General features: G+C 36.0%; 1 protein-coding gene across 6 annotated transcripts in view; it reads left to right on the top strand.

The window, feature by feature from the left end:
* The window catches only part of SYT14 (synaptotagmin 14), a 104,865-nt gene that overhangs the window by 58,128 nt on the left and 19,122 nt on the right, over nucleotides 1-27,615 (top strand). For all 6 annotated transcript variants that reach the window (XR_010070240.1, XM_063328539.1, XM_063328538.1 and 3 more), the window contains 2 exons: nucleotides 8,649-8,917; nucleotides 10,891-11,340. Coding sequence is in view for 5 of the 6 variants with exons in the window: in XM_063328539.1 (XP_063184609.1) it covers nucleotides 8,649-8,917; nucleotides 10,891-11,340 (719 nt within the window). In the remaining variant the exon portion in view is untranslated. The remainder of the gene's footprint in view (nucleotides 1-8,648; nucleotides 8,918-10,890; nucleotides 11,341-27,615) is intronic.

The raw sequence follows: 27,615 nt of genomic DNA, 5'->3' as shown, positions 1-27,615 counted from the left end.
AATTTTTCATTCCTGTTTGCATCTTGTCTGTTCTTTATTCCTCTCTTTGCTCTTTTTCTCATTTTCTATACGGATCCACTAAACTTCTCTCCCTTTATTTCTTTCCTTTGTTCATTTACCAACAACCTATCACTTTTTTCTGAATCGTTTCACCTACTTTCTCCTTTTGCCTTTTATTTTTTTTATTCTTCCCTTTACTTTTTTCCCCACCCTAACGTTGTATTTTTTGTTTTCTCTTCCTTCTCTTCCAGTACAGAGCTGATGATAATGGAAAATTCTGTGGGGGTATATCTCTTAAGAAGCTAGTGTCTTGGAGGTTTCCATGTTGGTGGTGGTACACAATTCAGGTGAATTTTAGATTAATAATAATTTACGAGGATTGAAGTAAAAATAATAAAAAAATAAAACCCAGAAGACATGGCTAGGGTACCAGTCTTAAAATACTTGATTTCAGTTCCACGCTTCTTTGGAAGCTTTTTGTGATTATGAGCACTTCTGAGATAGATTCACAGCAATCTTTATTGCTTCTTATTTAAACCTGTACTTTAGTTCTCCATCTGTAAAATGCCAAGCACATTAACGTCTACTATTATAGTAGTACTATTATTCACTGTAATATATAGTAACAGTTACAAGCTAGCCAATTTGGGGTCATATAGATATGTTAAGTAGATGGGCAGATAATTTAACTCATGCCCTACTGAAATGGTTCATGCAGAATCATTGTAGTGCTGCTCTGTTTTAGTGACTCACTCTAACAGAGTATCCTTTGCACTCAAAATTGCTATGAAAATAAGACAAAGGAATCAAAGCAAGCTTCATGTTCCTATTCTGGAAGCAGTTCTTGATGGAAAATATCTTTCCTGGTCCATTTTCACCAGTTAGGGTAGTAATAAACAGAGAGCTAAAATACTAGGGAACTTTACACAATTTTTTGAAAAAAAATTACAAAATGCAGTTACCAAGGTGAAGCTGTTTGTAAGAAACCATGAAGTTATTGCATTTTAAGTTGCGGAAGGAGTTCTCACTAAAGGAAGTAGTTGTATCTTATTTAAAACAGAAGTATGGGAAAACAAACAATGGAATTCTGGTAATTAAGGAACACATTTAAGTGCAGTATATACTGCTGAATGGATCTCGTTTATATCACCAAATGAATAATTATTGAGATCTTAGAGGGGGTTCTGTATTGCTTAGAGAACTTTGTATTCTTTTTTTGTCAAATAAAAAATGAATGTGCCTGAAATGAGCTGCAAAAATATTAAAATGTTCAGGAAAATGATACACATAACACATTAATCTTGCTTTCTAATCACGCTTTCTTTCCTCATTGGAGACCAAATAGAACGAGAGCAGGAACATTACAGGAATATTAGCTGTGTGTTACAATGCTGGGAATTCATTTTAGACCTCAGTGGGACCTTTTTCACCTTTTCAGCACTTTATCCTGCTGCTCAACTCCTGTGCTTAATACTGCAGCTGTAGTAGTATTAAACGGAATTGGAATTTGAACTGTAATTTAAAGTGAAAATTGTACTCAAATGAAGTATAGCAATGACAGGAAAATATTTTCTAAGCCCACATCCAGCTGCTGTGGTCCAGAGGTATGAGGGGATGCTAGTATGCACACACTGGTCAGAAACAGGGATTCTCAGGGGCCTGAAATGGTTTACAGTGGGTGGAGTTTTCAAAGCTTTTAGCTGTTAAGCTTTGAATTTCTGTTAAGCATCCATAAATGCTGCCGAGATGGCTGAATTTGGATGAATTTTCTGATAAAAGGCATTTCCTTGTCACCAAGACACTCTTAAGATTTCAAAGGTGGTTGTCAATCACCTTCAGCAAGCAGGACTTCTAGTGTATTTTTAAAAAGGAAAAAAAAAGGGGGGGGAAGATTCTGTGGTTTTATTTAACTTAGTGTCTTTTTGTAAGTGGTATTTTTCTAACAATCCTGATGATAACTTGGAAAAAAACGAACAGCGAACAGAGGTGCAAAAGAATATCTGTTCGTTTATGAAGTTAGCCAACATAATGATTTGAAAAGTAGTGTAAAGGAAAGAGATGTCCACTTATAAAAACAGTAAAAGTGAAACTAACATCTAAATGGAACTGAAGAAAAGTTTTTCTGCCTAAGAAGTTGTGTGAACATACTTGGTACAAATGCATTACCTAAGGAAATATAATTATGGAAATGAAGGCAAACAATTTTACAGTTTCACTGCTTAAAGATCGTTGTTTCCAAAAAGCTTTAGAGCTGGATGTAGTCTCATAAGAGTTTTTGAAATGTCCTTTTAAAAGTAAAGTGAAAAAAAAAAAGAGTATTTCTAGAAAGCTTGATTTATTGATATTTGCATCAATAAGGAGGTAAAATATTGAACCAATAGATTTAAGCAGTATTTAGATTTATTTTGGTCAGCTGGAAAGTATAAATACAGAACCAGGTAGCAGAGCTCCTCCCTATTCAGATCAGTAGAAATACTGTATAAGGAATCAGAGAATGATACTTAAATTGAAAGAAAATTAATTCAAGAGATGCTAATGTATAATTTTCATTGAAAGGCGAACAAAATATTTGGGAAGGAAACAAAAGAATGTCTTTGACAGTTAGTTCACTATAATGCTTTAATAATGTATTTGTAGTTTAAATGTTCTAATTTGGACTAATTTTGGAAAGAGAAAGCTTGGAATTTTTCAGCATTGCAGCTCTCTTCTGTATTGCTCTGTAAAACAGAACGATAAATTCTTAGAAATCAGAAGTGCTCTAATAAGTGCAGAAAAGCGCAAATTTCTTTTGTCAGCAAACAAAACCAAGCTGTAGTTCTGCAGGCTCGTGATGTAAACAGGCAAATAAAAAAAAAATGCTATTGAAGCTTTAAGGACTGGACATAAAGATAATTCAGTAATTTTGGTTTAGTTTTATTAAAAAACAAGAGAGAACCTTTTTATTACATGCATGACCAATAAAATTAGCCTTAGAAGGTGAGGAAAATGCAGTGCTAAGAATTTCATGTGACATTGGATGTAAATGGCAGGAGCGCTATTTTGATTTCCGCAGGTCTGGGATTAAGGTCATAGTGTATGGAGTTTTCGAAATATTAGAAAACAAGGGAGAACTATTTTTTATTGGAAAAAAAACCCCAACAAACAGATATGATTACTTTTCTTGTTTACTGGTGAATTGCTTAATGTAGAAGATAGCTCAAGTGTGAGTAGAAGTCTAAAATGTGGCAAATGCAAAAAGAAATCTGATAAAATATTTTTTTTGTTGTTGTCCATAATGACGCCATACCATTCCATATCCCCCTTTTTTTGTTAGGCAAGACTCATGCCATAGCTCTTTTGGAAAAGAAATAGAATCATGCCAAGATAATTTGTTTTATTGTGAAATAATATATTTTCTTCCTCACAAAGATGCATCTAAGCTTTTACTTTTAAAGGAAGGAGAGCCCAGAGGTTTCATTCAACATTTAATGTTTATATTGTATGCTCCTCGTAATACGGGGTAATTCAGTCAACGTAATATTTTTGGATGGTAGAAAAGTTCAAACATGAAAATTCCATTTGGACTGTCTGTGCTGTGTATCAGAAATCTCTAAGGGTATTTAATCATTCAGAATAAGAAAGGTTTCTTTAATTTTTAAACATGGATTTCATTTTATGTTTTATTTAAATTGTCTTAACATTTACATAGAACCCCTTGAAGGCTTGAAAACTTGAAATTTACGTTAGATTAAAAAATTAAATAATTATGGAGTATAGTGTATGTGAAGATATATTAGAGGAAGAAAAGGTACTGCTGAAGTATGAAGATACTCCGATAATTACAAAATATGACTTGCAAAAAATCATTAATTCATATAGTGATTATTTGCTTTAAAGGAACTGGAAACCAGATTCCCAAAGAAGTTTTGTGGTAATGCTGCCTGCCACAATAGTATGAATATGTAAAGAAGTAATATATATGAGGAACTCCAAGTTGCAAAAGTGTAGTTAATTACGGCTTATGAGACAGGGGAATTAAAACCACAAGGATAGTTTCTTTTCCCATATGTTAAGAGATGAATATTCTTGGAATTACTCAGGAAATATGGGCTAAGATAGCTAGGTTTGTACTACTGCAGTCAGTCTTTGGGAAGATTAATTAAGATAGTAAAGTCTAAATATTGTAAACATGGAAAGGAACATCACCAGCTTCGTGGTGAATCATTGTGCAGCCAAATGTGGTCCACTAGGGACCAGGACAGAGGGGAGGAAGGAGGAGCATTGGGAGTAGAAAGTTCAAATTGTACAAAGCATTTCTTTTAGTAAGTTCATGTATCTTTAAACTGTGATTCCACTCAGAAAAATGTGACTGGAAAAGTTTGTGTATTTTCTCATAGTTACCAATTGTATGTTCCAGGAGTACTCATTTTGGCCATGTTTGCTGCGTCAGGTTTTACTGACAATCCCTTGAGGTTGATGGCAAGAATATGTATCATCGCCCCTTGGCTTTCAGTCAGTTCCTTGCACAGGGACTTCTGAAAACAGATTAACCTTCATTGTTTAACAAACAGTACTAAAAAGAAGGTATTTATTTACTTCTGACTTAAATGTGCTAATGGCTGTTTACATGCTGCGATTTCTGAGTGTACCAGCAAAATGCTAATCTGATTGTCTTTGTAAGGTATTTTGCTTTATAATTCTGGTTTCCTCAGCTGTTGAGCAAGGACTTTTACCACTGTATGAGTGTTTTCCCAGCCCACTAAAGAAGGATGAAAATTTTAATTAAAGCAGATAACCCCTAAAAGGTAGATTATTCAAACCTGCCTATTGACAGCAATACGCTGTATTCTCAATTTAGAGTTTACTAAATATCTGTTACTCAACAGCTTTGTTTCACTCATGTTATGAGAATGCAAAGTTATTTCACGTATTTTGGGTGGAAAACCAGATGTGACGGTCTTCATTCTGATAACTTTCTTTTGTCTTTCCTCTGTTGTGGCATTTTCTGCCTGGTACAAACCTCAGGCCAAACCCGATTTGGTTTCTCTGTGACTATTCCTTTCTTCCAGGTTTGGAATACATGTTGGCATTTGTTTGACTCTGTCTAGTCCAAAATGGTATGGTAATTTAATGTGATTTATTTAATTGGAGGAATTGGCAAAATTTATTTTCTGCCTGGTTTGAGAGCAGAAAGTTTCTCGTGAAGCTTGCGTAGAGACAGTGCAACAATTAATTTTAGATTTTCGTTGTAACCATTTGCTTTTTAAGAGTAACTCTTTCACAGATGTTATTAGCCATGTTCAATGGTCTTTGGAAGGTATTCTTTGGCTTTGCCACAGTATACAAGTATGCACAAGTGTAACTATGTGTAAATTTATACCTTAAATGAAAGGTACAAGGTATGTTATAGAGAGTGGTTCTATATGTAATTCTGCAACACTTCAGAACATGCTTTTCTTCCAGCTCCAAATGCTTTTCTCCAATACAATCAGTGATAGGCCAGCATGCATTAGTAGTGGTGGTTTTTTTCTAAACTTTTGATACATATGCAAAATGTTGTTTACGGATTGATTGTGGAAGTTAGTTGTTACTTCTGTGTAATTTTTAAGGAAAATACCCAGCATCAGACATTTAGTGTTGCTGTATTCACTTCTGTCTGTGATATCATTTGTCTTTGATATCATCAGTCATTAGAATGTCTTAATGTAATTCAAATTGGCAGTATTTTCGGAGAGCCGTAACATGAAATGATCCTTTTATTGCATCTACTGTGGGGAGGGGGAAATTAATTTAAAATGAGACATTTTCACTTTAAAAATTAATTTGAAAACTTTGATATCTTTTTACGTAGAGAAACCTTTTGTTCAAAACCAGTTTATGCCTGTGTAGACAGAGGTATCCCTAGATTTTTAACCTGGATATTTGTTTTAAAAATATACATGATATTTTTGTGTGGTAAACTAAGCTTTCAGAAAGAAGTACTTAAAACCAGGCCCAGTGTTTCATCTTTTTCTGAGATTTTTTGAATCACAGCTGGTTAATAAGGATTTTCTTCACTTCTTCCCCGCCTACGTTAAGAGTACCTTTTCTGTCACACAGCCGGTGCCGTTTTCCCATAGGGACATATAATGGAGTTCATCAAAATGAAAAAAGTGAGTCACACAGTCATTTATTTACTCATGTAAGACAATAATGGTGTTGATAGTTACCCGGACATGCTTTCATTTCTTTAGATTGTGGAAAAGCTGGGAGTTAAAATGTCCTTGCAGACTAGACTACAAGTGAAAAGAAAGAAATTAAGTCATAGCTGCATGGTGGTTACTGTCTCGTTTAAGGCTGTTTGTTGTCCTTTAGCATGAATGAGCAGCAATGTTGTTGCTTTAAATTTGCTAGAATATTTAATCATACACATTATGAAAAGGAAGTCCTGTTTCCATGGTATAGAGAGTCAAAGGATATTTACTATTATTTTATGATGATTTAAATATCGGTTTACATTCTAAAATTAGGTCTATCTAGTTTCATGGGCACAAGTTATCTAATTCTAAAAGAAAAAAAAAAGTGCTTTACCAGATCTCTCCACATTTTGCAAATAAAGCTTTCTGACTGTTCCTTTGTGGCAATTTCAGGATTCTAACTGTCCCACTTAACTCTGTTTCATACGTAAGGTTTTATGTCTGTCTGTTGGACTGATGACTACATTTCAAGTATAGGATTCCCTGCCTGCTCTATTTTCCTTTCCAGCCCTGTGGGACTGGAGTTTCAAGAGTTAGTAGCACTGGGCTAACTAACAGCAGAAGACCTTTAGCATGAGTGCTGTGAGAGTGACTTGGAATCACTCTAAATGGTAGGCTGGCTCTGATGGGTTTATCAGAGAAGGGAGGATTCCTGACAGTGGTATCGTCTGGTAGGAGTGCTTTGTGTTGTTTTAATTACTCATTTGCCTTAGCTAAAGCTAAGAGGAGTTCCTAAGCTAAGGGAAGAACCCTACATTCCCCAATTGTCTTTGAGACTTCTGCCTATCTATGCAGTAGATTTGCTCCGTAATAAGCCGGCCTGTCCCTGTGCTTCAGTTGCCGAGCTTGGGGGATTTGCAATTCATATGGACTCCCTTCTGGGTTTCCTTCCTATGGGCAGCGTGCACCAAACCAACAGTGCTTTGGGCTTACATCAAATGCCAGAAGCTGCGAAATGTTCCTGCACGCCACACTCAGGTACAGCCCAGGCCTCCAAAGGAATGGAGAACAAAAGGGAGCCCTTCACAAAGACTGTTTCCCGAGAGAGCTGCATTACTGTGTTTTCAGCCTTATTCCATGAAGGGTAATTCTTACACGTACTCTGTTTATGTGATATGTTGAACAACTGGTAATTACCTCTGAAGCAGTTAAAAGGTTGACGTACTTGATGAGAATTTAGGACACAGGCAGGGCAATCCTGTAAACAAAAATTTGATGATGAAACTAAAATGTAGCACCTTTGTCATGTAGGAAAGATCAGTTTCTTTCTTAGATGAATATGAAATCAAAGCTTATATTCTAATGTTAATACTTTCATTAACTTCCTTGTTTAGTAGTTTTTTTTCTGTGAGTGAAATTGGTATGTCTGACACCAGAAAACATAGTTGCTTTGAAATTTTTGTGTCTAAGTTAATTCTACATGTGAGGGGCATCAAAATCTTCATTAAAACCTCTACAGAAGATGTAAACAAAATGTGATACAGGTTTTACCTATCCTTGGTTTTCCTTTCATTTCAGCTACTACACACCTTGCTGTCTTTTCCCAACTCCAGTCAACTGTGTGATGCTGTTTAGTAAAATATGAGATCAAAAATTGAAATGTAATTATTTTGAATTAACTTTCTGTATCCATAGCCATGGATCCTGGGTTTATTTTCTAAGGAGATGTATAATCACATTTCTGTCTATCTAGCTAGTGTAAGTGAGAAGCAAAGATAGTCAGCATCAAGTGTTCATCCTAAGTACAGGATTGCTGGTGGTCCTTTTTCCACTGTCTTTAGTGACTGGACCTAGTGTCTAACTTCTAGACACTGGGTATGTACCCTTTAGCTATCCTTAACAAGTAATAAAGAATCTGAGATGTTGCTTCCCTTATAAAATTCACCGGTGATCAGAGTTCAGTTGGGTGAAAAGGCTTGTGTCTGCCTTTATTAGTGCCTCATTTGTCTTCAGAGATTAATTAATATCTCCCTGGGTGAGCAACAGCATGGGAAGTAATCAGAAGTTTGGTATCATGGCTTTAGGGAGTGCATTTTTGTTTTTCTTAAGTGGTTTACATTCCAACTGCCCAAAATGTGACTTAAGATATCCTAAGGTTTTTGCAAGGTAAGCATCCCTGAAATTCAAGCGTAGAATTTTTGTCACATCATATTTGTGCTATATTTATTTATATATGGTTTGCACAGTCCATTGTGACTATATATTTAATACCTTGCTTTTCCCCACATCTCTTTCATCTGAGAGATCATTTGTTTCCATTTTTAAACAAGTATTTTTCAGTACTATTTGTAATCTACTTTAAAATGTAAAGTAAAACAAGACATTTATAGATTTTAAATACTCTGTCTAGATATTTGGACTTACCATTTTCCACAGAACTGCTTTAACAGTAAATAACCAGAAAGTAAGTAAAGAATTTTCACTTATTCTCAGCAAACTGCATTCAGAGGATGAGAAGAACACCCCCGCTAGATGAACTGCAGCCGCCTCCATACCAGGATGATAGTGGTTCTCCTCATCTTTCATGTACGCCTTCTGAAGTCGGAGACAGTAAATGTGAATTTTCCCAGTGTAGCAACAGTCCAAGGTGTTCATATAAGTGTCCAAGTGAAGGAAGCACGGGACACGAAATAGAAAGCTTTCATAACAAAGGATACGAAGAGGATGTACCAAGTGATAGCACAGCTGTCCTTAGTCCAGAGGTAAATGAAAACAGTTGCATGTTCTGAAGCGTGATGCAGTGCAACCTTTTGAGAGAGTTGGTTTTTTTTTTCCTAAAGATCAATGTACAGGTATATGAACTCTAATATTGCAGCTCCTTCATTAAAACAAAAAATTGTTTGTTAAAAAATATTACAGTAGGATTTCAGAGTGTTACCTTTATGGCATCTTAACTTTCAAACAAGCTCCTGGTAAGAGTGATTTTTTTTTTTTTTTTTAAACAAGTCAGAAAACTTCATAGCACTATAAGGACTGTTGTCAAAATTCTTTCTCTTCCACATAATTTTTCAAACAGATCAAATAAAAAAAACATAAAAATCAGTTAACACTTTTCAAACTGAACACCCCATAATGTAAAACATCTTTTATGAAAAAAAATTATTACAAAGAAGGTTTTTTTTTAATTGTTGATGGTAGTATAGAGATTTGTTCCATTTATTTTTCCTTTTTTTTCTCCTATAAACTGTAATTATATCTGCTTATTTTTACTATGAAGAAATAATATTTTCTGACATAGATTTCCTTGAAATATCTTTAACAACCAATTACTGCACCGAGATGTATGAATGAGTCTACATTACTGATGTCGTGTGCAGAAGAGGCTCTTTTTGGTACAAATTTGTATTTTTTCTCTACCTGAAGTTTTGAAGTGGATATTAGGGACCACTCCTGATGTGCCAACAGCTGTTTCTTTCTTAGTAGGCCTCTTGGTAAGTTGATGTTGCATGCCTGGGGTGTTGGTGCAACATCTGGAAGGCCTACCTGATAGGTGAATGCCAGGTTCTCCAGTAGCTAGCTGTCTGCACATACCTGATGATCAGCTAGGACCACAATCTGTGTGAACTTCATTGCTGGTAAAGATATAGTGTGTACATATGGTCCTTGAACCCTAACAGATTGCAGCCAATCTAATCCTAGTTCTTCCCGCTTTGTGTCACACCAGACATTAATGTAAGCACACCCAATAAGAAGTGACAATACTGGCAACTTTTTTTATAGCCACTCAACAACTTGAAGAACGAAACTTTCGGAGGAATGAATTCCCATAGCTATGTAGCGATCAGTTTAAAGTAAGAACATAACATTTTTTTATTCCAAAAGGCTTTATTGTGGCATCTGTTCATTTACATGGAGAAGCGTATCTTTGATAATAGGAAAATGCATAGGAAATACATTTGTTTTACCTACTTGGAATAACTTATGATACTAACAGTAGGTTGATCTGTACTTGCAAATATTCTGTGTAAATATCACCATCAAGCTAGCTGTTTTAAAATTACAGAGAATCAATATTTTGTTCAAAATTTGAAGTGACAATAAACAATTTTAAAATTAAGTTTAAAATACAGTTTTAGGAATGATGCCATTTACAGAAAGTTCCAACAGTGTGTACAAAACAGACACATCTTACACAGTTCTAGTAAAATTACGTTAATAAAGCCATGATAATTTTTGGCACATTTATGGAACCCTTGTGGACTGCAACAAGAGCTGCATGTGCAAACAGGTGTTGTAATTCCTGTGTTCTTTGCTGGCATCTCACTGTGCTCTCAATCACTAGCCAGCTCTTAAAGCACTAGAATATCTTAACTTAAAGATGTGTGTGTGCGTGCACGGAAACAAGGTGGTTCTATCGTAACAAATGGGTATGGATTTTAACATGTGGGGCGTGGAAGAAGAGATGATAAATACAGCTTAATTTAATCTGAGCTCTGTCTGATTGGTTCCTGGCTTTTGGCAGTATTGGCCAGGTAAAGTCTTTTGATTTCTTCTTGGCTGCTAGTCAGCCATCTCCTCAGGCTTTCGGTGTTTAATTACCTTGTTTATGAAATGAACAAAAAGATCATAGTCACTTCATATTGCTTAGAGAAAGCCATATATTTCCACGCTAGATTTAATAATAGAATACAATAAATAAATAAATAACAAGCTGCTTTTTCTTCTCCTTTTTCAGGATATGTCAGCTCGAGGATCATCTTCACAGCTTCCTAAACCTTTTGATCCTGAGCCAGTAGCTAAATACGGCACACTGGATGTGACTTTTGACTATGACTCACAGGAACAGAAGCTTTTGGTGACAGTGACAGCTGTCACAGACATTCCCACATACAGCAGGACAGGTGGAAGCTCGTGGCAAGTACACCTAGTTCTTCTCCCTATAAAGAAGCAGAGAGCAAAAACCAGCATCCAGCGGGGACCATGCCCTGTCTTCACAGAGACATTCAAATTTAATCACGTTGAGTCTGAGATGATTGGGAATTATGCAGTTCGCTTTAGACTGTACAGCGTACGTCGCATGAAAAAAGAGAGGATTGTGGGAGAAAAGATTTTTTACTTAACAAAATTGAATCTTCAAGGGAAGATGTCAGTGCCAGTGATACTGGAACCTTCTTACAGTCTGTCTGTGAGTATTAAATGAGGCAGAATAAGAATGCAGTGATATACAGTGTCCTGAATTTTGTAAGAATAGTGTGTATATTTATAGAGTCATCACATCCACTCGATTTTTTTCAAGTTACAGCACTATATTAGCACAACGATAATTTCCTTAGACTTTCTGTAAGTACATTCACTTTCCACCTGCAAAAGCTGCCCATATTTTTCCTTTTAATTACTTAGAAATTTCTAGTCTGTAAATAGGGATATAATGGTGAATATATGTAGATTTGTATACATGCAGATACATATATTGTATTTACTAGTATAATCTTTACTCTGCTACCCACAGCATTTCAATTAAAAAAAAAGAGGGGGGGGAGCTCTACTAGGAAGTGCCTTCCATCTGTTGCAATTAAATCTTGGTTGCAATAGGTATTTTCCTTTCAAGAAAGAAAGATAGGAAAGAGGAATCTTGAGAGCACAAAACCATTTTTAATAACGTCAGCTTAGAGCCTTGTAAATAATTGATTTGGTGGTTCAGTCTGAAGTGAAAAATAGTGTGAAAAGTAGTGTGAAAATCCACTGAAATGGATTTTTGTTTCCTGAAAAAAAACCCTACCTATCTGAAAACATGATTTTTTGTCCCCCAAAATAATTTAAATATTTTTAATAGAGCAAAGCAACAGTAATTAAATTTAAGTGTCACTATCAAAAGAGAGATCACTGTATGGGCAGTGATCGGTATCTCCTTTTTCTTTTTTGTAAGTATTTCAGTATGATTTTGTCCAGAAAGAGAATGTTTGTGATGATGATGTTGTGGACAGGGCTTCCTAGACTAGGTGTGCTTGAATGTTCATTGCCTAAGAGCTGTGTACGTGCAAAATAATGGCCTTTAGAGGAAGAGAATGTGATTTAACAAGGGCATCCCTATGTGGATATTGTGTGCTGTTTGTTTGTTTTTTTTTTTAAACTGTCAATAAAAGAAAAAGAAGATGAAAAGGGAAAGAAAGGAAAAGATTTTTTTCAGGTGAAACAATGCAGTTAATTTGTTCTGCATTTTCAGAAACGGTTTGGATCAATTGAAATGGCATTTCTGTTGAACATTAGTTCATTACAAGGACATTACAAAAATAAATACTCAGAATAAAATGCCATTGTATTTAATGATTAAAAATATATTCATTAGAATTAGTAAAAGCTGAGACCAAATCTTGGATCTGATAGAGAATGAACTGACAATAGAACAGCTTTTTTATGATTAAGTACCAATCGGTCTATTCCAAGGGTGAAGTGGTTCACTTACGTAGTGTGAACTTCCCTAATGCAGACTTTGCTAGTTTCACAGGTAGGGAAAAAAGCACCCCATGAAACAAAATATTGAATATTCTAAATGTACTTGCTAAATTTGTGTGTGTTTTCAATAGGTTCTGTTCTAAAATTGCCCAAAGTCAATGAAAGAGGCTTTTGATTGATTGGTATATCTCACACATGCATTGGTTATTCTTCTGTACTATTTTCTTGAGCATTTGCGTCAGGGAGAGTAGAAACAAATTCCAGAAGGCATCAAAGATGATAAGATTGTTATTTATTTTCTGTGATGGTAAGGGGTGCTGTATCTGCATTTTACTCTCCATATTTTGTGGGGAAGGAACAAGAATAAGGAACATTGGTAAGAAGTCAAAGTATCTTCCAAAGTTTATTGCTGTAATGGGGTTTAGGCAGATCTATCTTAGCTGCCCTGCCTGTTGCTGGAAAGAAACTTCATAGTCTTGATAGCTTGAATGAGGATCCGTGGTTTTTTGGAACTATGCAAATCAGTTTTAAAACCTTTGGAAATTCACTCACATCTGAGTTTATGGGTATTTTTCTATTATTATTTATATAATTATGTATGGTATGTTATTTATATCATATTTTTTTCAGTGAGTAGATCTATTACAGGATTTAACATATAGTTATTTCGCAAGAGTGTAAAAATTTATTGTGTTTCTGGATGTATGGCTGGAAGGCGGCGGCATCCTGGGTCACTTGAGTTCAAGCCCGTGTTATTGCAGACAGCCAGGGCATCCTCATCATAAACTTGTGAATTCTCATCTGAAAACATCAGGTTGTTTAATTTCCAACCTGAATTTCTTCATGACCAATTTATAACCGTTTGTTCTTATGCCAGCATGGTCCTTAAGCTTAATTAGTTCTTACCTTTCTCAGGTGTTTGCCCCTGGGTCCATTTATAAGCATTGGTCATATTCCTTCTCAAGTGTCCTTTTGCTAGAACAAACCAACAACAGTCTTTATGTCCAAGTAATAATAAATGCCAGGCAGGAGTTACGTAACAGGAGAAGGTAAGTGTTGTTTCAGTTTGGAGAGATCCAGTTGTTCAGGCATTTTTGTAATTATAAAATCCATGATGAGGTACATTGTAAATTCTGAATTAAACGTGCCTTGTTCAGTTGCAGAGTGTTTTGCTGTGAAGTGTTTATATTTGACAGCTTTTTTATGAAGATATTTCTCGGACACATGACAGTTGCCCTGTTTTTTTCACTGTTTCTCATTATATGGATTTTATACCTTAAATATACCTTCTGTCACCGAAACTTTCTAATCCATGGAAACATCTATGTTAATCTCTTCTGCAGAAATGTATTCTATTTGCTTCTGTCTGTGCCTGATACTATATTAATGTATTTTATTAGCTAATCATCTGCCTTCTGACCGTATAAAAACAGTTCATATCCTATGATGTTTAGTATTTTTTTCAGTTATACCTTAAAGCTGTTCGCAAGGGAATATGGTTAAAGGTTGAGCAGCAAGTTCAGCACCTTTGAAACATAGTGGCATGCTCCCATCAGTGGGGCCTGCAACTCTGTCATTATTGTCAAAATGTGGACAAGTGCATGTCATCCTGAGTACGTGATACTAGTATGTTCCTTAAAAGGTTTCAAAGCCGCACATGGCTTCAAATTTACAAGTGTATGCACAAACTCTCTTCCCCACACAAGACTTCACCCTGTTTCTCGCCTTCCTACGTTGCATATAGTGTCTTGCATTAGCAGCTATTATCCACAGTACTGTTGCTGTTTGCCTTTAGCAGTTCTGTGTTGCTGCAGTTCTCCCACGTAACAGGGAATTCCTCACGCAGTATCCTCAGCCCCCTTATTTATCGCACCCTTCCTTCTAAGTTCAGTGTAGGTTTGAATGAGAAAGAAGCGACAGAACCAACATGGGCTAGCCAGAGTGCAGTTGTCACTGTGATCTGAGACTGTCCCTTTCAGATTTGATAGAAAGTGGCCACTGCATCAAAAGTTAATAGCAAGGCTCTACGTTGTGGTTTTGGCTGAGTATAGTTTGCTTAGGAAGACCTTTGTTGATCCTTTGAGAAAAATTTTCCTTTTAGTCTACAATGGTAGACAAATTTTTGTTCACCCGCTTTGGAGTTTGGAATCCATTGTGATGTTGTTTATTTTTCTTCAAGAAATCCCCATGGACCAGTTTTTAGTTGCTTTTCATTCCTCCCAAGCAAAAAAATTTTCCTGATGGTGAACAACAGCCTCCAGTATGATGTGGTTGTAAAAACACATAAGCAGTTTATTGAGTGAGATCTGTTTGGAAAAGATCAAAAAACCAAGTGTAATCCTCATCACCGTCCCATAGGTTGCTTTTTGGTGTAGAATAACAGCAAACAATCATGGTTTAGATTTTTTTGATTGATTTTGGAAGTACAGTTTTGACAACTGAAACACCACCTCTTCCTGCTAAGCAAATCTAGTAATCGTTCATTATGCATTGTCAATAACAAGATGTTTGCTGTGGAGAATTAAATTTATTTTTCATTCTTCCTACAATATTCTCCATTTCTAACACATTGAAGTCTCAGATGTGATCCATATAACAAAGAATAGATAGTGTAGACATTCATACATGCTTAAAGGCATATTTTGTTATGTTTACTGTAAATATTGAGTGTCCAAGAATTATTTTAATTATAATTTTTTTGAGTGAAGGCATTTATGCATGCAGTGTATAAAAATGCTCGCTCTTGCACATGCAAGCTCTCTCCGCTTTGAGAGTGATGGTTGATCATCTAGTATACGGTGGTTTATGCATAGTGCTTAAGGCATTTGTTCCGTGTTGCCCTTTGTGTGGCCTATCTTTAATATTCTTTCTAATGGATGTTTGTTGGTTTATAAACTCATGAAAAAAAACTTTCAGGGTAGCATTTCTTTCTTGTGAATTCTTGGCCATTATAGAGTCAAGCTATCAGGTTTTGTGCAAATTGTAGTATTTTAGGCCTATTTGTGTTCTTATGGCATAGCCTATGCAGGATTGTATTTGGAAGGCTAAATACTAAAATTCATATGTATAAACATATCTTTACTAAATAGGAGCTACCAGTACAATACTTTAAAACAGCTAATGAATGACCAAGACTTAGAATCATAGAATCATAGAATTGCTGAGGTTGGAAGGGACCTTTAAGATCATCGACTTGTCTAGAGGGAAAAAGAAAAAAAAACTCCAAAGACTTCGCTCATAGTATTTTATTTAACTATAATTCTACCTAAAAGGATCAGTTCCTGTGCGATGGTGCATAAATGCTTTCAGTTAGCTTGTAAAAATGATGTCCATCAAAGTAAGGGGCAGTTACCTTTAAACACTGAGCACATTCTTATCTCGGGAATAGCTTACTGACTTTATTTGAGTTAATGGTGTAAAATATGGAAGATCAGAATTAGTCCTGTGACACAATAAGAAAGATGACTCTTGTGGTTTCTTTGAAGAAAATTATTCGGTGATTGGAAAGTGGTGATCATGTTACTGAGGCTAGAGGAGAATTTCACAATACTTGGCAAATGAAGTGGACTCCGTGTGTTTGGCTGGTTGTGCAGGATTTCATGGCAGTATCGGCAAGCAGCAGTCATTGTCTTCTTAGTGTCATGGCTGCCTCAACTTGTGTGCCTTTGTGTGGTGTTCCCCAAGCACTGCTTCTGGCGGTGCAGAAGATAGGCGCTAACCCATGGCACTCACATATCAGGTCTTCATCAGGGTGGGGGGGGCAGGGAGAACCCAAAGACAGCTGTGGCTACTGTGCTCTAAAACCAGTGCTGTGTCTGCACTGTTCTGACAGATGCAAGTTTCAAAAAAATCACACAGAGTCTGGTCAGATGATAAGGACCTCCCACTAGGTAAGTTCAGTCATCACAGTTAAAAATAACCTGGCTTTCCAAATCAGTGCTGTTTGTTCCTGATTATGTAAATATGTCTAATCGTTCATGGCAAACTTTGGCATGTAATAGTCTGTTCATCAAAGAAGCACTGGACTAGGCATTGAGACTGTGGGACTGTTTCAGTCCCATGCAGAATAACCTTGATGCTTTTTTAGAGCACTTCTAGATAGTTTTCAAGATTTTTTTTTTTTACAGTCACAACTTGTCTCAGGTGACTGCAGCCTTTCTGTCATCTCGGGAGCAAAGTGGTTTTCACATGCTGCTTGTTTTTGATGACCGTATTGCCGTCCACAACAGTAATCAATTATTTCTGTCACAGATTGAACAAGTTTCTTGAGTGAGCTATCCAGAAACACTAGAATGTTTCCTCAGCCTGTACAGAAATTCATATTCAGTTATTTGAACGAATCCAGAGTAAGAGGCAATAGTCCTTGCAAGTTGTGTTAAACTCTATATCTACATTCAGTGCTTCAGCCCTATCACAGGTCATTTGTTATCTCCTCTGTGGTCAAGGGAAGGATCTTTATCATCTTTGTTGGTATTGTAGTCCTGGGCCATATTGCTGCTATTTGTCCATTGAAAATCAAGTCCAAGATCAGTTCAGGAAGCTTCCCACAAAGCAACACTTCAGGGTTTGTTCTGCCATGTCTATGCTAGCTAGGGTTGTGATTCCTGTTTTGTCAGTTATTTAAAGAGTATAAACCTTTTCCAAATGAAAAATCCTAATTCTCTGTAACCCAGCTTCTGACTTCTTATGAGGCTGTAGAGCCCTTAGTTGAATCTTGTACATCCACCACATTTCTCAATTAATTTGCTTTTCCTACCTTTTATTGCTGGACTTTTTTGTAAGATACAGGAAGAATATTTTGATTCCAATTATTGGTGACAGTCATGGATAGTAGAGCTAACAAAAATGCTGTCAAAGTAGTATTTGTGTAACATTTTGGGGTAATGCTGACCAGTGTTGCTAGTGAAAACACTCTGAATGTACATGCCTTTGCCATGGCGGAATTAATGAAGTCCATCTGGTCTTCAGGTTTTTAGAGGTTTAAAAAAAAAAAGCCAGCATAACACTAAGGTTTTCTTCAACACATTAGCAAAACCAGAACTTTAATTTAACATCAACTTTCAGCTACCTTGTAATCTCCAGATGGGAGGCAAGTTCCTACTTTGGTAACTAGATCGATTACCATAACGCTGAGTGTAGGACACTGTGAGAATTCGTTGAAGTCAGCAGTGTAAAGAATTTCATCTATTTGTCGAAATCCTCACTTGGTCACATAGCCAAATTAATGATCGTACATTGTCTCTCTATTTTAATATCTGTGCACTGAATTAAAATAACAACTAAAAACTGGTATCTTTTGCCTTTAATCAATGAGTTGCTTGAAATATTTTACTCAGTTTGATCCCCACAATCTTTGATATTTGCATGGGAACCACATTTCAGATACAGTATTACTATTTTGAGTGTATGATGATGCTTTTCAGTCTCTAAAGTGCCCCCAATCAAATGACAGTAGGCTGTGAATGACAGTTCTAGATTAAATCAAAGTAATCCTCTTGATTAATACTTTTATTTCCTCAGAAAGCCAGTCTGTCAATGACAAACACATTGTCTAGAATTGTATGTCTAGTTTTGATGATCTTCCAAAAAAATATAAAATGGGGAAAAAAAAAAACCACCCAAGCTCATCAATACATAAAGCTAGAAAAATAAGAATTTAATTGGGTATCTGTGAGATTCTCAGACTATCATTCTCCATGTCGTAAGTATGATCACCCAAGCTGAATTCCAATTTCAAAGAGCAGTAAGGAAAATAATCATACTGTAAATTTCCCAGAAGTGGCTATGTAGAAGGAGTTATAAGTAAAGGTTATCAAGGTTGTCACTAGCATGAAATTTCTGCTTTTGAAGACCATAAGCTGCTGCTTAAATCTTCCTCAAGCAAGTCTTTCAGTGGAGATACATTCTTTTAACTTTGGAATCCAAGTGAAAATTCTGCTTCCCTTAAAGATACTGTGTTTCCAACTATTTTATTTTCTTATAATTTGAATTATTCCTTCTGACTTCTGTTACTGTCTTTCAAGGAAAAAAAGAAAAAGGAAAAACACTGGAATAGTTCCTGTTTGCAGGTTTGAGCACCCTTCATCAAAAGCATGTGCAGTGTTTTCCTCCAATTTATTTCCACTGTGGGGAACCGTAATCAGAGACATTGCACAAACAGACAAGGTTACCTAGTCTGCAAATTTATTACTTAACATGTTTGCAGAACTTTTCCGTTTCAGTTTTTGGTTTACCTACTGGGTGATTCTTCTTCTCCTGGGCTTTGCAGTATAATGTAGGTGTTCTTCATTAGCATTCTTCATTTCAGACTTGAAGATCTACAGGTAATCACTTCTTTTGTATACTCAAGCAGCCTGTGTTTGGTATCAGATAAACATTTTTCTTCATAGGGTGCCTTTAGCAAGGGATCCTTTTAGCCTTAGCGTGTTAGCCTCTTGTCAGGCTTGGCCCTCATATTGTCTGACCTTGAGCTGCATCTTTCACAGCTCCAGTCTTTCTGTTGGGATTAATCAGCTCTCAGCTGGCCCCAGGAGAATCCATTTTAGCTTCACCTCTTGCTTTTCTTTGTGATGTGGTGCTCTAAGAACTGAAGCAGATTCCTTCCAACAGCAAACATGTGGTGATCCTCAGATCATGAGATTAAACATGACCTGAACAAATCAAAAAGGGGTACCGCTAGCAGACTTAATTAAACCTGGGTGGACTGTTAGTCACAAATAGTTTAACTGACAAATGCATTATAAACATACCTTTAATGTCATGGATTTGTTCATTGTGAAAAATAATTTCATGGATGTTTATGCAATCAAATACTAGTCTGTAGATTGACTACTCATAAATTATGGTTACTGTTTGATCGCTGAATCTTTTTCTTTTGCCAGTTCGAAAGAGTCTAATCAAGAGAGAAAAGAGAAAAATGAAACTATTTGCCATTGATCTCCCCAGTGAGCATAGAGAGTAACTCCATCTGGACAGAGCATTGTCATTTATAGAAGTCCGTGGTCTTGGAAGCTGTCCCACAGTAACGCCTCCATGGTCTTACAAATTTGACAGGGAGTAAAGAGAGGGGGAGGTGTGAGTGAGTCTGGGTAGGAGCTGTTAGCGTAGCTTTATCAGGAGTGCAGGTAAAATGTCTGCATTTTGTGTCAGATGTTCTTAACTAAATTGCTAGCACAAACATCTAACGGCTTTTAGTGCTTGAACGTTTCTTTATGCTATATGTCTTGTCTCAGAAAACAGAATTCAGTAGTAAAAGGCCTCTTGCCTCTTTTTCTCACCTTGCTTCTGGCTGTATAAAAAGCTGGTAGACTTTTGCAGTATAAAAACAGAGCACTTTTGTAAATGCAGTAAATTCCGTTGTATGTTCATTTCCAGCTGCTTCCACTGCTGCTCAGGTTTGCTGTGCAGATTTCAGGCCCATTAGTCTGTGGAACTAAGATGACCTGTAATTTAAATACAGACAAATAAAAGTTATAGAAAACTTCATGTGTGTCCCTTTCTGTAGAGAATTAATGTTTTGTTCTGCAGAGCTGATAAATTTAAAAACATTTAGACACAAATAGTAAATTCTCATGAAATATGAAAAGCAACACAGAAATCTCTCTGTGAACTTGTTCAAAATCTTTCAGAAAAGTGGAGTGTTGTTTTGCCATTGTTTAGAATGTATAAATTTTATTTTGTCATTTTCATTTTATGACTAAATTATAGCATCCTAAATTTTGAAAAGAAACCTTATTTTAATAATGGTGTATTTTTCTTATAAGAAAACCTGCAGAGGCTTTAATTTTTATTAAAATTAATTAGTTTTAAATTACTTTACAGTTGAAATTTATGTAGTATCATCATGTATCTAAGGAGGTTTTATAGCTCTGTACATAATAGTATCTATGGTAAATTAAAGCTGTGCATAGAATTTTTAAGGTTTTAGTCCCTTGACTGTAGTAAATGAAAGAATTCTTATTTTTCATTCAATCTTCATTTTCCAGTGTTTCATCTGTGAGAAGACGATGTGTTTTTTAAAATTCTACATCCAGAAGTCTTTTTTTCTTTCTCTTGAGAGTAAAAAGCAAGGTAGAGCAGAAGTTTTTGATGAGAAATGTGAATTTTATCACTTCAGATAATCTGATTTTCTACTACATTAATATTAGTTTAATAGTCAAAACAGTCCCATATTTGATGTGAAGAATGCCATCAATGTTGAATGTATTTATTTACTAAAGATTTTCAAATTGGGATTTGTGAATAGGAAATCCTGGTAATTTTTAAAGCATGCCATTCTACCCAAAATAAATATTTTAAAAAATCAAATTACATAATGGAAATATTATTAGAATATTTACTTTCATGTTTGTGATTTAAGCTAACTTAGATATTAATACTGTGAAGTGTTAAGTACATGAATAAAAATGCACATTATACTTAATTGGAACGTGCTTCAGGAAGCTATTAAGCAAAAACCCCAAATAATTACCTGTCATAAATAATGATGCTTTCCTAAACCTGAATCTTTGTGAGATGCCTAAAACTGTATGTTTCAATGTTTGCAAGTTCAGGTTATTAGTTCAAAGCAAAATAGTGATGGTTATATGTTCTCTTCATTTTACTATACAGGACAACCAGCTATAATAGGAAGTGGAATTTCCTCCCTATCATGCTGTGAAGATAGGTAGCTTTGTACAATTTCAAACAAAAGAACAAACCAAACAAAAGAAAACCCAGAACAAAACCAAACCCCAAAAACCCCTAGAACATCCAGATTGACAACCATTTAAAATTAGGTATTTTTTAAAATCACCGAAGCCTCAAAATGACAACAGTATACAGTATAGAAAGAAACCCTTTTTTTATTAAAAAAAAAAAAGCCAAACACCTTTTTTGGCACTTGCTACTTCATTTAATTCTTCTTTTTCAACATCTTTGCTAAATTTTACTGTTATTAATCTTAATAACAATAATATTATTTCAAACTTTTAGTATTGTTTTGAGCATCATTTAACACTTGAATTCTATATTAGAAAGAAAAAGTTAATACTTTCTGCAGGCGCTAATATATGGAAAGAGTATCAATTCTTTAGTTTAAGGAACTATTTAGTTGTGAGTATCCTATTTTTGAGGACTTCCTGTTTTTAAGTATATCAGTCGTCATAGTTCTTCCAGGAGTTAGGAGAAGCAGAAGCAGAAGTGATGAGGAACTGAGGCATACATCTCCTCAAAAGCATCAATGTGTCCAATATAGCATGTAACTGGGATTTAGATGCCAGAATTCAAAATATAAAGCTCCATGCTTTGACATGCCTAATTATTTTACATCCTTCTGTTTTCAGGGCTGAGTTCATAGAATCATAGAACCATAGAGTTGGAAGGGACCTCTGGAGATCATCTAGTCCAACCCCCCTGCCAGAGCAGGGTCACCTAGAGCAGGTTGCACAGGAACGCATCCAGGCGGGTTTTGAATGTCTCCAGAGTTGGAGACTCCCCCACCTCTCTGGGCAGCCTGTTCCAGTGCTCTGCCACCCTCAAAGTAAAGAAGTTCCTCCTCATGTTTAGGTGGAACTTCCTGTGCTCAAGTTTGTGCCCATTACCTCTTGTCCTGTCCCCGGGCACCACTGAAAAGAGCCTGGCCCCATCCTCCTGACACCCACCCTTTAAGTATTTTTAAGTGTTGATAAGGTCCCCCCTCAGCCATCTTTTCTCCAGACTGAAGAGACCCAAATCCCGCAGCCTTTCTTCATGAGAGAGGTGTTCCAGTCCCCTAATCATCTTGGTAGCCCTTTGCTGTACCCTCTCCAGCAGTTCCCTGTCCTTCTTGAACCGGGGAGCCCAGAACTGGACACAGTACTCCAGGTGGTTTAAGTTTTCTTTCCCAGGAATGATCTTGATACTTTTTCAAAAGTATTTTAGCTTTGAAACATGTTTTTATAAGGTACCTAGTGCTTAAGCCGCTAATGAGGGATGTGGAGCCTCTAGGTTCGGTTTTCTCCTCCTCTCTGGCTCTCAGAGCAGAAGGCAGGGGATGGGCTCCAGGCTAAAAGCTGGTCTGGACCTGGTCTGTTTGGTGTCTGGGTGCTCTCATCACCTCAGCGAGCTTTTGCCTCAAAATGGAACAGTAGCTTCAGGGTTCAGCACCATGATGGTGATTAAGATGAATAATTTTATCTATCTAAAATGTTGGAGACCTGGATTCAATTCCCTCTTTTGCCTACTAGGGTTCAAATTTCCTTCCCTAACCTCTCAGTTGTATTGATAGAGAAGTAGAAGAAGGTAACGTGCAAAAAAGAGATTAGTGGTATAACATTAACATTTAAAATTTGAGAGAGACATTTTGACAAGTAACATGCTGTGAATCAGATTTTTGTTGCTGAAGGATTGTCAGCAAGGTTTCATCTTTCCTGTGTGTATTTTGAAAAGCCAAGAGAATCAGATGTTCTTGTTTCGTAAGTCTACAGATTTTTAACCTGCACAATGAGGAAAAGGAACTTTTAACTGCCCCCAGAGCATGGCCACGTTATTCTCTGTGATTAACTCCAGTTGGCTTAAGAGCAGAATTTGTAAGCAGAACTTCAGGGTATAGAAAAGTAACAGTAGGAGATGAATATTTAAGTAACAGATATCCTGTTTCCATGGAATTACGGTGAAGGAAGACAAATAAATACATTTTACATATATTATAATTGTTGCAAATAGAGGGTTCTCTATGTTGTCAAAGAGCAGAGAAAAAGATTATTGCAAATACATCTTAGGGGTTCAGCTCTGACACCATGCATTGTATCTGTTCGCTTCCATTGGCACTGAGGAAAAAAGAGCGTTCTTTTTTTGATTGCCAACTTTTGTACAATAGAAATATGTGAAATCCAAATACTGCTTAATGGGAATGTTTTTATTATATATTTATTATAAAGTTATGCTTCTTCCCTAGATAATATATGCAAAGAAGTCATCAAGGACAATAGTCTGCAGAATTAGTAATTAAGTTTTTGTAGAATATAAAGCATATTAGTCTTATAATGCAGTGAAAAGCAGTGATTCTTGTAAACCTGCCTAACTTTGTAATAAAGTACTGTCCTGTGGCGTATATGGGAACGGTTTAGGTCCTTTGCACAAAGCTCTAAGTTATAAAATTGAAAAGCTGAACATTTGTAATTTACTGTAGTAAGAACAGACCTTTGAACCAAGTTCAAATACAGAATAGACTGTAACTAATGGTTTTTTGCTTGTGTTTATTGTTAATAATATATTTTTGTTATGGCAAAATTGACAAAGTAGGTTAGAGATTTAGCATTCATATCCTGGAGACAGCCTCAAGAGACAGCTCCTTGCGCTGTGGCCAGATCATCAATATCTTGACAGTTCATCTAAGTCTTAAAAAAAATCTGCAGTTAAGATTTTACAACAGTTCTTACTAGGCTATTCTGGTGCTTGCAAGCCTGGAAAGGCTTTTGCTATTAGGGAACCTTAGTCCTTTTTTCCCCCGCATGTTAAAATACACGCAGTTTGTATAGAGAAAGAGAGGGAAGAGTTATAAAAATAAATTTACGTAGACAGATTATTTCAAACAAATAGTAACTTTTGGTCTAAATATTACATTTCCCACAGTGAAACTACAGTATCAAAGTGGCCTACAGATAGATTGAATACAGATCTGTATGGAGATGAAAAGCATCTGGTAGCACTGTAATGTTGTCATGAGATGAAAGCTTCATTGTAGCTAAGTTTATGTTCATGTTGTACCAATTAGCAATTTCAGTGTTAATATTTTACAATTTGGCATGTGATCATGAAGCTTATATTTTGAGCAGGTAGAAATGCAACTTCCTGTATTCCTTTTTTCTTGATTAATTCGTTAGCACTCTTCTTGAATTTTGACTATCTAAATAGAAAAATACCTCTAAAGAGAGACTTGAAAAACTGTTGTCTTCAATTCCAGTGCAGTTTACAGATTTAACAGAAAGTCAGGTTACTTCCCAGCAGATGTGATTATCATGGAATACCTTACTTAAAACTATGAGTGGATTTCCATAATAAACTCTGTGCTGGAGAAAATACTTTTGAGAAGACATCTAATAATACACAGTATCCCCAATTTTAACTTTGTCCTGCAATGAAAAGTCTCTTCAGTTGTTGATCTGAGAGCCATGTTGATCTCAGCTGTCTCTTTACCTTCCCTGATTCCTGTTTCTTCTTCTCTTCCTCATAGGATTTGTCTGTTTTCTTTCAAAAGAAAAGTGACAAAATACAGTCTCACCTTCCCCTTGTTCTCATGTCTTTTACCTACTCGTCCCCAAACTGTTTTCTCCTTTATCATAGACTGAGAAATTATACTTTGGTTTATGTCATTTAATCCTGTTTTTACCTAATAACATCAGTCTGTCTTCTAACCCTCTTCAGACCTCTCTGCTTCATTTTTCGTCTTAACATCTCACTTTCTTTTATATTAGGATTTTCCAGTTCATAACTGAAAAACAGTATTTTTAAAAATACGTTTGGGTCAGCATGAAACAAAATAGTTTGGAATCTATGGTGAAATGGAAAACAAAATATTGTTTAGTTTGTTTCTTCAGTGAATTTTGTTGCTTTATTTTAATGTTTTTAAACTTCTGTCACCACAACATTTTGTAGGAAGGGGATTTATAAGTTTATTATACACGCTTTTGTTTGTTTCAAACCTGACACCTGTTGCAAAACAGAGGCAAAATATTTTGTTTTAGAAAATATGGTAGCAAAACATTTAAGTTAAACCCTCTCTCCAGATTTTCATCAAGGCTGCATCTACCAATTCTTTCTGTGCAACATTTCTAAGGTACAGCCACTTAGTTGCATTTCGATCCACTTACAGATCTCAAGCATCACCCAGGTCTTCTTATCTCACTGTTCAGCTGGTGAGATCCTTTACTCTGGCCGTGACGAACGCAGTCCTGTCCTCCTCACATCCACTCAGGATTCTGTTGTAAAGGAACAATACTTCTAGCCCATCCTTATCTAACTTTGTAATATCACACTTGTTTCATTTTTCAGTTGTTTTCCCCCTCCTCTGTAACATCACACAGAAGCTACTTGTCTTCGCTTTCAAGGTACTTCGGGACTCATTCCCACTCAGTCACCACTCATTTACTGTTTACTATTTCTAGCATTCTAAACATTATTCCAATACGCATTGTAATCAGTTTAACTCTGTCATAAACTGATTTAGACTTGAGTCCCTATTAGAACATCAGTAAACTGTACAAATAAGTCACAATTCGGAAAAAGTCCCGTCATCACCTTCTCTCAGCACAGATGTCAAAGCCCTGTGAGGGTTTGCGGGGGAGTGTTACCCACCTGCTCGCTTGTGTCATGTCTCTTTTGTGGACTTGCAGCATGATCACAATCAAATTTGAGACCTAATCTTTGAACAGTATCAGATTGACTGTGGTTAAATTCCTGGCCCAACAAAATAATAAGATGAATAAGCATCATAGGAATAATGTGTTACAATTTTAAAAGACCGGAAAACTTAAGTAGTGTCTGCAGATGGGACATGCTGAGGCTTTCAAGTGTGCAGTGTATACTATGACTGCTGAATCAAGCCATCTTTCTTTTAAACTTTCCATTTTGTATTCTACTGTTGAACTTAGGAATCAAAAGTTTCCTGTTTTGTGAGTGCCAAGAACCAGAGAATAAATGTATACTTGTAATTCATTTTCAGCAATTTACAATTTGCAACCCATTTGAAATTCATTCTTGGAATTGAATAACGAACTTTTGGAGACATAACCAAAGACGTAAAATTCAGAATTTGCAGCTTGGAGGACAGAAGTCAGAGAATTTTGTTGAGGTCCTTTAGTAGTAAGAATACATTTGCTAACAACAGTGAATTTCTATTAATGAGGAACTGCATTGCTACTTGAAGCTTCTCTCAGACTTTATGGAAGTGTTCTTTTGAGAAGGGCTAGTTAAAATGTCAATGTGAAAGCTATTATTGTAGGTTCATCATTTCTTCTTGTAGGTATCGCCTCTATGATTTGAGATTCTGTAATGCATTTGGGCTTTATATGTCATATTAAGTTACTTGCTTTTAAAGTTAACTTTCATCTTGATGAGGATTTGTGCTATTTATATTTAAGGACTGATCTCATGCCCATATCAGCGGTTGCTGGAAATCATAGAGACATTTGGAATCTGGAAGAATCAACTTCACAAAATCATCATGACTCCTTGAAAGAGTGCTGCCAGATTCCCAAATGAGTCAAGCCATATTTGAAAAATCTGTGCATCTAATTTATGTTTTTTCTGAGAGAATCACAAAGGGATGTACTGATAATTCAAAAATCTCTTCTTGGCTACCAAGCAAATTGTTGCGCCATTGGCTAGATTCCATCCAGTTTCTTGTTTTCAGTGCTACAACTCTGTGTGCCAGTGCATGAAAGCAAGAAATGAAAGTAGGAGCAACTGTGGTATGATTCGCATGGCAGCGTAAAGAAAGTATTTTTTTTTTAAAGGCCAATAATGAGGGGTTAAAATTATAAAAATGAATATTAAAAGCTTCTGTCAAAGGTATGACATCAAGGGAATACATGAGAGATCTGAACTTTTTTGGGAGCTTGCAGGCTGGAAATTAAAGCATCACTTGCTGAGCCTTAGGATGCCATTCTTCCTCTCCTACCCAAGACAAATGGTCTATTGCAATTCTGTATCCCTGGAACAATTACATTCCTTGTAAGCTAATTTATTCTAGACAGAGCGCATTTTTCTATTTGCATGTGTTCTGTTATTTTGCTACTCATAAATTCTCAGTCTAGAGAATAACCTTTACAAAGGATGAATAAGAATTTCCTGCATTTTATTATCTTCAGAATTCCACTAGTGTTTTCCATTTTTGGAAAGTAAAAGATCCAAGCTTTAATGTTCTCCAGGATGCTGACAAATTATATTACAGGTCTTGTCTTAGCAATTGAAGCAAATAGGAACCATAAAGGCTGCCCTTCATCTGCTATTGTTTCTTCTGAATTATGAAGCAGCGGAAACACAAAAT

The sequence above is a fragment of the Chroicocephalus ridibundus genome, chromosome 3 (assembly GCF_963924245.1).
Source record: "Chroicocephalus ridibundus chromosome 3, bChrRid1.1, whole genome shotgun sequence".
Classification (NCBI taxonomy): domain Eukaryota; kingdom Metazoa; phylum Chordata; class Aves; order Charadriiformes; family Laridae; genus Chroicocephalus; species Chroicocephalus ridibundus.
The sequence above is the reverse complement of the archived record's forward strand: the minus strand, read 5'-3'. Positions and strand labels throughout refer to the sequence as shown.